Source organism: Anas platyrhynchos, chromosome 6 (genome assembly GCF_047663525.1).
Source record: "Anas platyrhynchos isolate ZD024472 breed Pekin duck chromosome 6, IASCAAS_PekinDuck_T2T, whole genome shotgun sequence".
Taxonomy (NCBI): Eukaryota; Metazoa; Chordata; class Aves; order Anseriformes; family Anatidae; genus Anas; species Anas platyrhynchos.
This window is the reverse complement of record NC_092592.1, coordinates 6,598,179-6,610,811: the sequence shown is the minus strand read 5'-3', so window position 1 is coordinate 6,610,811 and position 12,633 is coordinate 6,598,179. Positions and strand designations below refer to the sequence as shown.

Here is a 12,633-nt window from a genome sequence, read left to right as displayed (position 1 = left end):
GTTCAGTTGTCCAAAGCCCAAACTGATCAGCAGGCTTTGTCCCTTCCACATCCAGCACTGAGCTGCCGGGGTGTCACATAAACCAGCCGTGCTACGTGGCAGGCTGTGTTCTTGAGCACTGCAGGTTTCTGACAGGGCTGGAATAGCCTGCGCTTGGAAACTCATTTGTTTCTGCCGTTCCCAAAGTTGGAATTTAGGGCCTTTGATATATCATTTAATTTCCCCTTCTGCAAGAAGGATGGTGCTTTCTGTGAGTTTAACATTGCTGCTGGGGATTTTTACAATCTTGTTAGTGAGCTGTGTTTCTAAAGATGTGCCCTCAGCTTTGTGAGCCATTAGAGTATGTGATTTACTTGTGAGCCACTGCACAGCTGGTGCTGAAAAGAATGAATGCAAGAGATTTAGCTTGATTACCTGAGCTGGTCAGACTGAGTAGGGTTAAGAGTATCTCAGCGTTTCCTTCACAATGTTTTACCCGTTACTTTGACTCACGTGGAGTGTTGAGGCTGTTGTTTTCCATGCAATGGGTCAGATCGAGTATGGGTTTTCCGTTGTTTTCTTTACATTTCAGTTAAAACCACACAGTCGTTTGTGATGGCAGGCTTAGGGAGAAATATTTTGTCTTTGTGATTCATACACGTTATATTCACTTCTGTTTTGCTGAGAACATCTAGCAGTATTCATCACAAAGGGTTAAAAAAAATCAATCAGAGAAGATTATTTAAAGAAACCACTCCCTCCATCCATGATATATTCTTTATAGAAAATTGTAGAAGACCACCGACAACTGGAAATGATCTTATTTCCTTTGCTTTTTCAAATCTTCAGAGTATATTTGTATGATCCTTCAGACTCTTCCACAGCTGTAGTGGCTGGGAATATGTTTTACGTGAAAATTCAGATTCTCAAAGAACAGCCTCACCTGAACAGTAACAGTGTAAGAAAAACCATGAGAAATCCCCCAGTTAGCTGTGCTGCTCTCTCCCCTCTGCACATTAGATGGGAAAAATTTAGGAGTGGAACCAACCTTACACCATGAGCTTGCATCTTTCTGTCCCTGTAATAATGCACCTCCGGGAGCAAGCCTCTAAGCCAAAAATGCAGTCTTAAATAAGCAAAAGTCCTGCTAAATAAACTCCTACAAGCAGAATTTCTTCCTCAGCTTACAAAGGGGGTGCAGCAGTATCTGGGATGCCACCACCTCATGTCTTCCCTCTGCTGTTCCCAGCTGGGGATAGGAACTGGCTGCCTGGGAGTCTGTCCTCCCTGAGACATTTTTCCCTCACCTTTTTGAGGTAAGAAACAACATAAACACTTAGATTTAGAGAATGTCTTGGAAGCTAGGAAGGGCCAAGCTGAGATTGCTTATTCAGCCTCTTTGTGTAAGTCAGTTACAGCACGTGGTTTAATTTGGTAAGCTTTTTCATGGAATTCCTTGTTGACTTCATGATGAAACGGCAAACACAGGAATTGGACAATTAAAAATAGGTTTGCGCTGCATCTTCTTGGAAGCAAACTCTCACCGTGCTGCTGCCTTCAAGCTCTGTGCTGGTCGCGCTGTTAGTCAGTGAATATGCTGGGGCCTGCAGAGCTTCCTGTGGAGCAGGGTGTGCTGATTTTCCTGTCTTTTGCAGAAATCGAAGGCTGTCACAATAACAATGGAGGCTGCAGCCATACCTGTATCGAAGTGGAAGACTCATACCAGTGTGAATGTCCGAGGGGACTTGTTCTGTCAGAAGACAACCACACTTGCCAAGGTAGGTCAACAATTAAGAGACCGGGCAAAGAATCCTGACAGCCTGTGGTCCCTGCAAATGAAAAGCACATTTGAAGGGACTTTTCCTCTTGATTTTGTTGTGTTCTGTTAGTCTCTCCTTTTCACTTTGGTTAATGGACTTTTGTCATGAACAACAGACAGATCATCCAGAACTGACAGCCCGGGGACATGGCTCTTTTTACCAAGCAGAAGAGAGACACAGGACCCAGCTGGGTGCATCTTGCATCACAGGCGGGTTTGGCAGTGTTCGCTTACAATTGAGATTGCTAAACACCTCCCATTATATTGTTCTGCTTCAGCTGTGTATGCCTTTGCCAAATTTACGCTACTAGAACTGAAATTTTCCATGCCTCAAAGCGGTCTTTTGAAATTTCAGCTGAAGTGGTTCAGTCACTTCCAAGACTGAGGTTAAAAGAAAAAGAGAGAGGCATTTTTTGCCCAGTTTCTCTGTAGCCACTCCAGTAAGCATTCCCATGCCTTGTAGCAAGACAGTAGCTCTGTTACTGGTACTTTTTTTCTGCTGTCCCGTGGAAAAGTGCTCAAGATTGCATCTGAAAATTGACCGTTGATGCTTCTACATAGAGGCAAGGGCAACACTGTTCTTGGAAGGTGTCCATGTGAAGTCTACTCCATTCCTGCACACCAGGAGTAAGTCCTTGCCAATTCACATGCACCTATGGCATGCTCCTGGAATAAACAGGTTCCCTTTCCTGGGTTGCAAGAGCTGAGTGAGATTTCCTGTGCAAATACCTCCAGGCTCCCAGGAGATAGTCTGGCTCGAGCAGTGAGTGCAGGGAGCAGAGAATCAGGGAGACAGGTCCTGAGGCTATTGACAGTTAAGCAGTCTGTAGCTGCTCATGCAGTGACTTCTTATAATCCAGAACTTGAATCCAGGAATCTTTTGGGCCTCATAATCCTACATCTAGCTGACTCCCTGAGGTGCAGAAAGCAACGAGCAGCCTGTGTCTTACAGAGATGTCTACTACGATCCTCTGCTGAAAGGGCATAAAGTTCAGAACTGCGTGCTGAGAGAGCCATGTGGGTGCACAAAAGGCAGGCAGAGGTCATGTTCTCCGTTGGCCTTGTCTGACTTACCAGGCCACTTTGTAGTCCTGGCAGGCACGGCACAAAGTTGGAGAAGGGGCATGCCCTGGTAGGGACAGACCACGCTGAATCTCTGGTGGTCTGATGTGTTACAAACTGCCCAGACTTCATTTAGAGAAACAGATCCAGACTTCATGGTGGCCAGCGCAGCAGATCTGCCCCAGAGGGACTGCTGGAATCATTCTATTTGGTGCAATTTCTGCTCTAAGCTTTGTAGAAATGCAAGCCATACAAGGCTAATTTTGCAGTCATATAAAATTAGCACAAGAATTAGAGGAAAGGCAGGTATTTATATGTATATATAATGACTCCCTTTCATTTCAAGAAATGAAATGAAATTTATTTCAAGAAAGAAAGGGATTCAGCAGCGTCTGTTTTATCCCGTGTGCGTGTGACTGTTAACCCACATCCCAGGCACAGTCCTGCGGGGCAAGGGCGGGTGGTGGCCGTGCAGGAAAGGAGGCTGTTTGGCTGCAGGTCTCCTGGTAGGAAGGTGCATGGTGAATGATGTAGGGGTGTCCCTGGAGAGGAGCAAGCCTTGCAGTTGGGGCAGCTGGTTGTTCTTCTGGAGTGCCACCTCCCAGCCTCACTCCCTTGGGAGTGACACAGGAGCAGTGGCATCTCCTTGTCCCCTTCTCTCCCCACCGCTCAAATACCTAATGCTTGGAATTGCTTACATAGCAGAAAAAGACTTGCCAAGAGTCTGGAAGAAAGTGCTGCATCTGCAGAGATCCTGTCTTCGCTGCCCTGCAGGCAAAGCTAAGGCTGATGGCTGCCTGCAGCAGGGCTGAGTTGCCCTCTGCTGCCTGGAATCCCCTGCTTTGACATTTTGAATTCATTTAGGGTGCAACCTGAGCTTCCTTTTCACACCTTCAGTCTCTTCTCCTGTTTCCAGGGGTGAGCACTGCACCCTTGGGATTTGGTGCTGCTCGCTGCTTCAGCAGAGCCAGGCGGGGATGGGGATTTCCAGGAGCTGTGATTATTCATGTTTCTTGAAGGTGTGATTGATGGATAGAGGCCAGAAAAGAGCAGCGTTCTTCAGCCTGGCTCCCCGAGGCAACCCCAGCAGGGATAGGAGGCCACGCGTTTCCCAGCCAACGTTTCTCCTCCTTTGGAGGCTGCTAATGAGACCGGCAGCACTCCCAGGTGCCAAGCTGGGGCTCGGGATACGACATCTCATCAAGCAAGATTGCTTGTTCTTTTGCATTTCATGAATTTATGTCCCTATCCACTGGTCTGCAGTTTTGAGGAGATATGACAGAATGTATCTGGAACCGTACCACACAATTCTTTATGGCATCTAATCAGGTTTATAGTGATACAATTAACGGTGCAGGGCAGGCACAGTTGCCTGGAGCATTGGATCTGCACCTTATCAACCCTCCCCTGCACTGCCTGTACTTTCAGAACAAATATTAATCTTCCCCCACAGAAATCACAGCCTGGGTTGCCATTTTCCCAGAAGGATCCCAGCCAGCCATACCAGCTGGAGTTTTGCAGACCACCTTCATACCCCACCTCTTCTTGAAGTGTTTGGTGAAATGCTTTTCTCCTCTCCCATGTCCCAGCTGTGCGTGTGTTCACAGGGAATGATGGTGTAGCTTCTTTGTGTTTGTAGGAGTGGTTCAGGGCTCCCCAGCAGCAGGGAGCCTGTTCTGCCACACACAACAATAGCCCCTGCTCCAAGCAGCTGTTCTGTGAGAGGCTGAGGAGGGAGCCACGGGCTGGATAAGGATCAGGGTGCCAACTGCTGGCAGCACTGTAAGCACTGGCCTGGCCACAAGCTTCCTCCCGTGCTCAGGGTACCTTGCAGGCAAGTTCAAGGTGCGTAACAAGGAGTGTGATGTGATGTGATGTGATCACAGGTGCTCTGCGTGAGGGTGAGGAACCGACCTGCTTGACTGGCATAGCCTCAGAGAGGCTTCAAGGAGCCTCACAGCCTGCACTGAGCCAGGCTGGGCTGCACATCTGACAGCAAGACAGGAGAGTGCAGCTCCCTGAATGGATGCAAAGATCTGTGACTAAAAGAGGGTTCCCTGGCAGCCAGGATTACTCCTTTCTGCTCTGGAATAACGCCTGCATGCAGTCACCGCTGCCTTGCCAGCTCCTCGTCAGCCACCCCGCGTCCTCCTTGTCTGTCCTGGGGGAACCAGGAGTGCTCAGAGCTGAATCACGCTGCTGCAAGCAGTCTCTGCTTGCACCACATCATGAAGCTGAGAGAATGGAAGCACGGTTCCTAGTATTGATTACTCCTCGGTGTGCAAATGTCTAATGCGGTTTGAATTATATTACCGGTTCTTCTGAGGAGTTTCCCAGAGCACTTTGCTCAGCAGCAGTGAGCCTGAATCACAAGCAGAGCTGCTCACAGGCATAGCCACACCTGCTTCCATGCGCTTGTTTCTGTGCCTAGGTGCTGGGAGGCACACGGGCAGTGCCAGAGCAGTGGTTATATAGGGCAGTTGCTTCTCCTTTCTTCCCTTCAGTGCCAAAGACATTTAGGAGCAGCTATAGCATGAACAAAAGTGGTGCTGAACTCTGCAGAATTGCAGCTGGGATCCAAACCCCCTTGCCCAGAAGTACACCCTTACGAAAGCATTAAGTGTTTGCATTCATCAAGGAGTCACTAGAACAGTGAAGCTCTAAACGCGCATCGAGCCGTTCCGTTCTCCAGGGGACATTCTTCTCTCTGTCTGCATTGCACTGTGTTCACCAAGTCCCTTTGTCTCCTTGTGAGCTTTGCCATTTGACTTGCTCAGTTATTCCCACTTGCCTTCTTCTTTTAGTGGGGGAAATGTTCAGGTAATTCTTAGTTCATTAATTTTCCATTCTAACCCAGTAATGTCATTAGTGTATTGCTTTGGGCATGCTGCATGTATTTTAGCATATCACCTTGAAAATAATGAGCTTTCAAAAAAATATATTCCCTCCAGATACACAGTAACTGTTACAAATATACTTTAGCTGGGACAGGAGAATTTTCTTTTGGAGGGGGCAGGTTTTGGAACTGTTCCTTGTGTCCGAAATGCATAATCAAGTTATATAAACTCGATCAGAATTAGGTGGAGACAGATCATCGGAATGTCAAGGATGGGGAGTATAATTAATTTTAAGGAGAAGCTTGGGGAGCCAAGTATATTTGCAGAAAGTTTTGTCATGTGATTTTAAAATATGTTAAATGATAATTCTAGAGAGGGTTTATTTTTCTGGTTGAGAAGGGACCAAAATGCAAGCAACACTATGCTTGCCCTATAGCTAACTGAATAGACATGTCTCCAACCAAGGAATACATGTACCAGTTACTTCCATATTGGAAGTTATTTCCCATTTTTACCTTTTTCATTTTGTCCAGTCTGTGCACTTTCTCCCACTTCTTATGTAGTAGAATTTAAACAAAAAATAAAGCTCACTTGGAAGTCTTTTATGAAAATTAAAAGCAGTTTGGTAAGAGGTGGAAGGAGCTAATTGAGTTTGTCAGAGCTGGGTATGTTGCTCATAAAAATATTGATTATTATGTCATTATGAGATGCTTCCATTTTGTTTAGGCATCCGTATGGAGTCATTCTGCCTTGTTTTGACACGTTCTGTGTTTGATGTAAAACCTGATAAAGGGTCTTAAAAATGGCTCTGCCTGGGGCGTTGTGAATTTCATAACTGTTTCTGGGAAAGGCTTTTCCCAGGACAGCAGTGCTGGGGATAATCAATCAGACCTGTGCTGAGCATAAAGTGTAGCTGGAAATGCTGCATAGTTAAGTTTTTGCTGCTGTGTAGCTGTCATCGTCCTCTTTTGTGGCAGCCCTGCACCAGAAAACTTGGGGCAGTGGTAGCTCAGAAGGTCTGTTGCACAGCTGGGAGTTTAAGATAGGTGCTTAAATTACTACAGCAAGATAGAATTATAAATGCAACAAACGATCCCCCTTTTTTCCTAGTAATTGATACAGCCCTTCCCCAGCACCCTGCTAGACTTGCAGTGCGGACTTATTCTGGGCCTTTTCTTGTAGTTCCAGTGCTGTGCAAGTCCAGCTCTATTGAGGTGAGCATCCCAAAGGACCTGGTTGGAGGCCTGGACCTTTCCCTCATCAACAATTCCTGCAAAGGGGTATCCAATGGCACTCACGTCAACATCCATTTCTCCTTGAAGTCCTGCGGCACCGTTGTGGATGTATGTACAACCATTGCTGTCCTGCCTCTTGGGATCTCTCAGACCTGGGGACTGGTTTCATGGCCTCTGGGGAAAGAAGTTGCATCAGCATGGGGGTGCAGACTCACCTACTGCTCCACAGAGGTGGCTTCACCGTCAGTCTGTGTGGAAAAGGCCAGTGGTGCCGTTCTTGAGCCTCCTGCTGAGGCAGTATCTGGTCCCAGAGCATGTTTTGGAGGTTGCACTGGCAGCTGGTCAGGAACCAGAGAGTGCCTTTCACCAGGTGGGTGGCAACTTGGAAGCCAGCTCCCCTGCTTGCTGCAGGAGTGCAGTGCATCCAGGTTGGCAGCAAACTGACAGAGGCCCTTGGGTAGTAAGTGAAGATGAATATTGCTCTAGTGGATAAATTCATAAGCTCTATTCGCAGTGGCTCTTTTATGTCTGAGTTTCCTGCACGAGATAAATTCAGCTGCTGATCCGACCTCAGAGAGGCCTTTCTCAGTGACTTCCCCTTTCCTTTTAACCCCCTTTTTTGCTGCAGGTGATAAATGATAAAATCATTGCCACCAATCTGGTGACTGGCTTGCCGAAGCAGACTCCAGGGAGCAATGGGGACATCATCGTCCGCACCAGCAAGCTGCTGATCCCGGTGACCTGCGAGTTCCCACGCCGGTACACCATCTCCGAAGGTTACGTGCCCAACCTAAAGAACTCGCCCTTGGAAATAATGAGTCGCAACCAGGGCATCTTCCCCTTCACTCTTGAGATCTTCAAAGACAAAGACTTTGATGAACCCTACAGGGGTGCCCTTCCCACCCTCAAGCTTCGGGACTCTCTCTACTTTGGGATTGAACCCTTGGTGCATGTCAATGGACTGGAGACGCTGGTAGAGAGCTGCTTTGCCACTCCCACCTCCAAAATCGACGAGATCCTCAAGTACTACCTGATTCAAGACGGGTGAGTTCACTGTTCCCTTCCTTGCTGGCTCTTGGATGGAAAGTGGCAGTGGGCTAAGCCACACTGCCTGTGTGACCCGGGAAGTGCTGTCACTTCTGCTGTGTTCCTCGTAATCACCAGCAGCCAGCACCCATCCTGTCATGCTGGGAGAAAGAGTGGGGGGCAGTGAAAGAGGGTGCTGCAAGAGCAGCCTTTATGGGGCATCCTTTTCTGTAATTAGACCTGTGGATAATTGACTTGGCTCCCACAAAAGGGAGATCCTTGTTGACGCCCTCTCTGCCAGCCTGCAGTTCCTGGTTGATCAGCAGCGCCCCAGTGGCTGTGTGCCACTGCCATGCAGCTGTCCAGGAACCGGAGGAAGTTTCTGAATTTTTTCCTATAATGTGTGCCAGCAGACTCCGTGGCTGGTGCTGGCTGGAGCTCCAAGAGCTCCCCGTGCTCTGCTCTCTCCCTGATGCCTGTTATCAGTGCAGCGATCCCTAGGGAGGACCCTACGCCCGCTGGGGTTGGTCTGGGGGCAGTGGTCTTTCCAGGAGGTGCTAGTGAAAAGCTCAGAGAGGATCTGGTCACGTCAGAGGCTGGGGGCTGCTCTGGCTGCTAAGGTGATGCCTGTTTTCAGGGGCTCGTTGGGGTGGCAGTGCCGTGATGCCACGTCGCTTGTGGCGTGTGTGCCCCCAGCAGTTCCTGGCAGCCCCACCAGACAGCGAGTCTGCTCTCCTCTGGGCAGGAGAGTCCTGCCAAAGGCATACTCGAGTGTCAGAGCCACCGGTTAAGGGCCTGGGCTCGTGTGAGCCCTGTGTTCTGCCAGCCAAACTGTCTAATAAGGACAACAATTGCTTCCTCGGCTGCCAGGCCGAATCGCCCGCTGTCGCAGCTGGTGATGACAGGTCCTGTGCGACTGTCTGGTAGCAAAAGGGAGTGCGGCACACAGAGACACTGCTTTCATTTCTCTCTCGCCAGGGTTGCAGCATTACTTGCTCTCCCCCCAGCCGAGGCTGCGATCTGTCAGTACGTGACATTTCGGGGGGTTGTGAGCAGATTTGTAACAGGAGAGTTGATTTATCGACTCCCTGGCTGTGCCTGTGGACCCTGGCAAACTCAAGGCTCCAAACATTCCTTCCGTCCCCACCACGAGTAAAAATGATGGCCCTTCAAAACAGCGGCCAAAACCTGAGCTGAATAGAGATGAGAGGAGGCAGAAAATGCCTTCTCTTTTATTTACCGCAGCACTGGTTTGAGGAATTACACAGCAAGCAGCCGGGACCTTTCTGGTAAAGAAAGGTTTTCCCTCCCGGTGGGGAAGGCAGCAGCAGCCCCTTTGGTGCTGTTATCCTGCAGAGGGCATTAAAACTTCACGGCAGGGAAAGCTGGGCTGGAGGAGGCTGGCTGGAGCTCCCGTCCAGCCTGCTCAGCTCCGCGGCCATCGCCACATGCCCGGTGCCCCGTTTGGCCCAAGGGCTAAGGATGTGCTGCTGGGCTAACCAGAGCTCTTTGGCTCTCGCTGTGCTCACAGCAATTAAAAAGTCAAATGAGCAACAAGCTGGGGCTGTGCTACAAGCAGCGCTGCAGTAACCCTATTGCTTTCTGTCAACCCAGCCCCAGAAGCCCAAGGCAATAAAGACGAGATTTTTAAGTCAGTTTGATTGCGTAGGATCAGACCCACAGGAGTTAACTGCAGCTGAGACTTCCAGAGGGACACGCTGTTTAAATTTGAGGGGCTATGCTGTAGGCTGGGGGATGGGAAAACTCCTCTCCTACTTTTGTGCCCCTTAATTCCCTACTGTCTGCAGCTGGCAGGAGCACCCCTCAGCACCTCTCCCGCAGCTGTCGGGATTTTCCCAGTGCCTTCTCCGCAGGCTCTGTAATACACCGTACTGCTGCTAGCCCAGGCAGCCCTCTGGCTTCTGCCCTTGCCCTTCCTCTTTCTCAAAAATAAATAAAAGGCACTGACCAGTGGCACGGGCGATAAGCACTGCAGCTCCTCGGGGCATCTGGAGCGAGGTCGTGTCACCGAGGGCAGTCCCGTGTGAGCTGACGTGGGTGGAGGCCGTGGTTTATCTGCACAGCGTGGTTAAGGGGGCTCTGTGGCAGCGCTCATCCTGCTGTGCTGCCCCACGTTTGCAGCCTAGGGGCTTAGCGTGGTCCCCAAGCCCTCCTCTCTGCCCTGCAGCCCCCCAGTAGTGGGGTCAGAGCAGTGCATTTGTGGCAACCTGTGGGAAGACAGACTCAGGAGCGTGGCAGGGGCTCTGTGCATCCATCCCTGGCTCCTCCGTGTTCGTTTTTCCCTCTCCCTACCCCAGACCAGTAGGTTTCTTGCAGCCAGTGTGGAGAATCTGCAGAGAAACTGGGATTTAGGGGTCAGTCTGAGACAGTATTCAGGAAGCATCACGGTTTATGTACTAACAGACAAGAATGGGCCTCTGAGGTGACTGTCATTCTCCACAATCCTTTAGGAATGCTACTTTTAAAGCAATTTTCTCCTAAACAACATCTAACACTTGGCCTCAAGCTGGAGAATCCATGTCACCTCTTCTAGATGCACAGTGATAATCTATTAGCTCCCTGCGGATGCCTGTGTTTGCGTCCCAGACAAGTTTGCCTCCCTAGGCTCAGCCCAACGCTTAGTGCCCCCTGACCATGCCCTGCTGCACACGTAGCAGAGGGGCACTTCTGGAGGAATTGCAGCAGGCTGACCCACAGCACCCAGTCAGTCAAACAGCACGGAGATTTCCAAGCACAGGTTGTAGAGAAAGCAGAGGTACGTGTAGGTGCAGGGTTTGCTGCACTTTGCTAATTGAGCCTGTCAGATGTCAGCATTTCTGACGATGCCTTACGTATTTCTGGGGCGGAGATGGAAGCTGAGAGCTGCTTCAAGAGACAGACTTGGAGCTGCCCCGCTGTTACCTCTTGTCCTTTCCACCACCACACTTTCATGTATCTGTGTCTGTATGTCTGGCGAGGCCCACATTTCTGGGGTTACCTTTCTAGAAGGGCCAAGCTGTGCTGTGGTGCAGCGTAACAGCAGCATCCGTGCCCCTCAGAGCACCTCAGGGATTGTGTCAGGCAGCAGTGACTATCAAGTCACCGTAACCTTTTGCCTTGCTGCTTCTCTGTCAAACTCCATCTAGGCTTTGGTAGTTTATAAGTAGACCGGACCAGAAATGTGGCCTTCTATAGAAGCAGTTTATTTTCTTGCAGTTCTGTGTCCCTTTAGAAGCCAAAGTTAAGATTTTTAGCTGTAACTGGAGCTGACCAACCAAGCCCAACGGGAAGAAAATGTACATGGTGTAAAGCAAAGTAGATCTGGTGTTTTGTGTTTGTCTTCTGTGAGATCTCAGTAAAGTGGGTAAAGGCTTCTTCAAGCATGAATTACGGGCATGTACGTGTGTATCCAGAAGGTACCCAGTGCAGCGGGTATGTATCACAGCTCTGCTGATCACCGCAGACTGTTGCAATAGTGAATTGAGAGGAGGGTGAAATGAGGACAAATTTGACTGCAGCTCTCTGGCAGTCCCTCTGCCGAGGGGACTGGACCACGTCCTGCCAGCTCTCTGCTGCTGAGCTGTTCTTTGTCTGGAGATGCTATTATCATCGCTGTTGTTTTCCCCATCATTCCAGCATTTTCCTCCTGTGGCCAAAGAGGAAGTAACATGGATGGTAGCTTAGCTCAAGAGCCAAGCCCTCCTTTCCTTTCTCTGGTTTAATAGGCTGGGATGTTTTTTGGGCTCTCTTTTCCATTTCTGGGAAACCCATTAAATCCTTTCTCTCTGCTTTCCTCAGCTGCGTTTCTGATGATTCGGTGAAACAGTACACGTCAAAAGACCATCTCGCCAAGCATTTCCAGGTTCCCGTGTTTAAGTTTGTGGGCAAAGACAACAAGGTAAGCTCAAAACCCACCTCTCAGACATTGCATCAGCCCTGATCTGACCAAGGAGTCTCAGCACAGAATTGGCTGTGTTAGAGTACCAAGAGGAGGGATGCCTGGCTCAAGGCACATACTGCTGTGCCTATTCCAGCTGCTGTTTCTTTCAGGAGCTTGACACAGGTACTTTAAAAGAGAGTGTTAAAAACAAGTAAATTTTAAATAAATACAAAGGGACAGCCATCGAACGTAAATGGTATAGCAAGCTAAAATTGTTACTGTTTCCAGTGTAGTCTTTGGGGTCCCTGATATACTGGGAGAGAAAAGTGTTTGTGTTTCCAGTCACCAAAGAGCAACCCAGGCAGTTAGCCACATTGCACAGTGTCCTGTCTTTAAAACAAGGCAATTTATTGTTTTGAATCTCTTCAACTTTATACTTTCTCGGGCTGTTTGAGCAGATGCCCTTCAGGTTTCCAGGTACTGTTTAAGTCAGTGTGAAACCAGGCTGCCCAGGCTGGTGGCAGTTTGGGGCAGAAGCTCTGTGTTAGCAGGACAGCAGAAGGATAATGCCATCGTCCTAATGCAAATAGCTTTCCTTTCCTGTGCTGGAAGAAATGAGGTCTTTCTGTCACTGTTGTTATGCTCAACCAATGCTGTTTGCTCCAAAAGGCATAAAGTTTCCTCTCCAGCCCCTGCAGAGCCTAAAAAGGATGAGATCTTCCAAAATTCACTAATTTTACTTGGCTGTCTGGTTGACACTGCTGCCTCCGTGTGCATTCTCCCATGCAATGGATT

General features: G+C 49.1%; 1 protein-coding gene across 9 annotated transcripts in view; it reads left to right on the top strand.

The window, feature by feature from the left end:
* Positions 1–12,633, top strand: part of OIT3 (oncoprotein induced transcript 3) — a 46,048-nt gene that overhangs the window by 13,882 nt on the left and 19,533 nt on the right. For all 9 annotated transcript variants that reach the window (XM_072040310.1, XM_072040309.1, XM_072040308.1 and 6 more), the window contains exons 5-8: positions 1,635–1,757; positions 6,880–7,040; positions 7,561–7,976; positions 11,757–11,856. In XM_072040310.1, the coding sequence (XP_071896411.1) occupies positions 1,635–1,757; positions 6,880–7,040; positions 7,561–7,976; positions 11,757–11,856 (800 nt within the window). The remainder of the gene's footprint in view (positions 1–1,634; positions 1,758–6,879; positions 7,041–7,560; positions 7,977–11,756; positions 11,857–12,633) is intronic.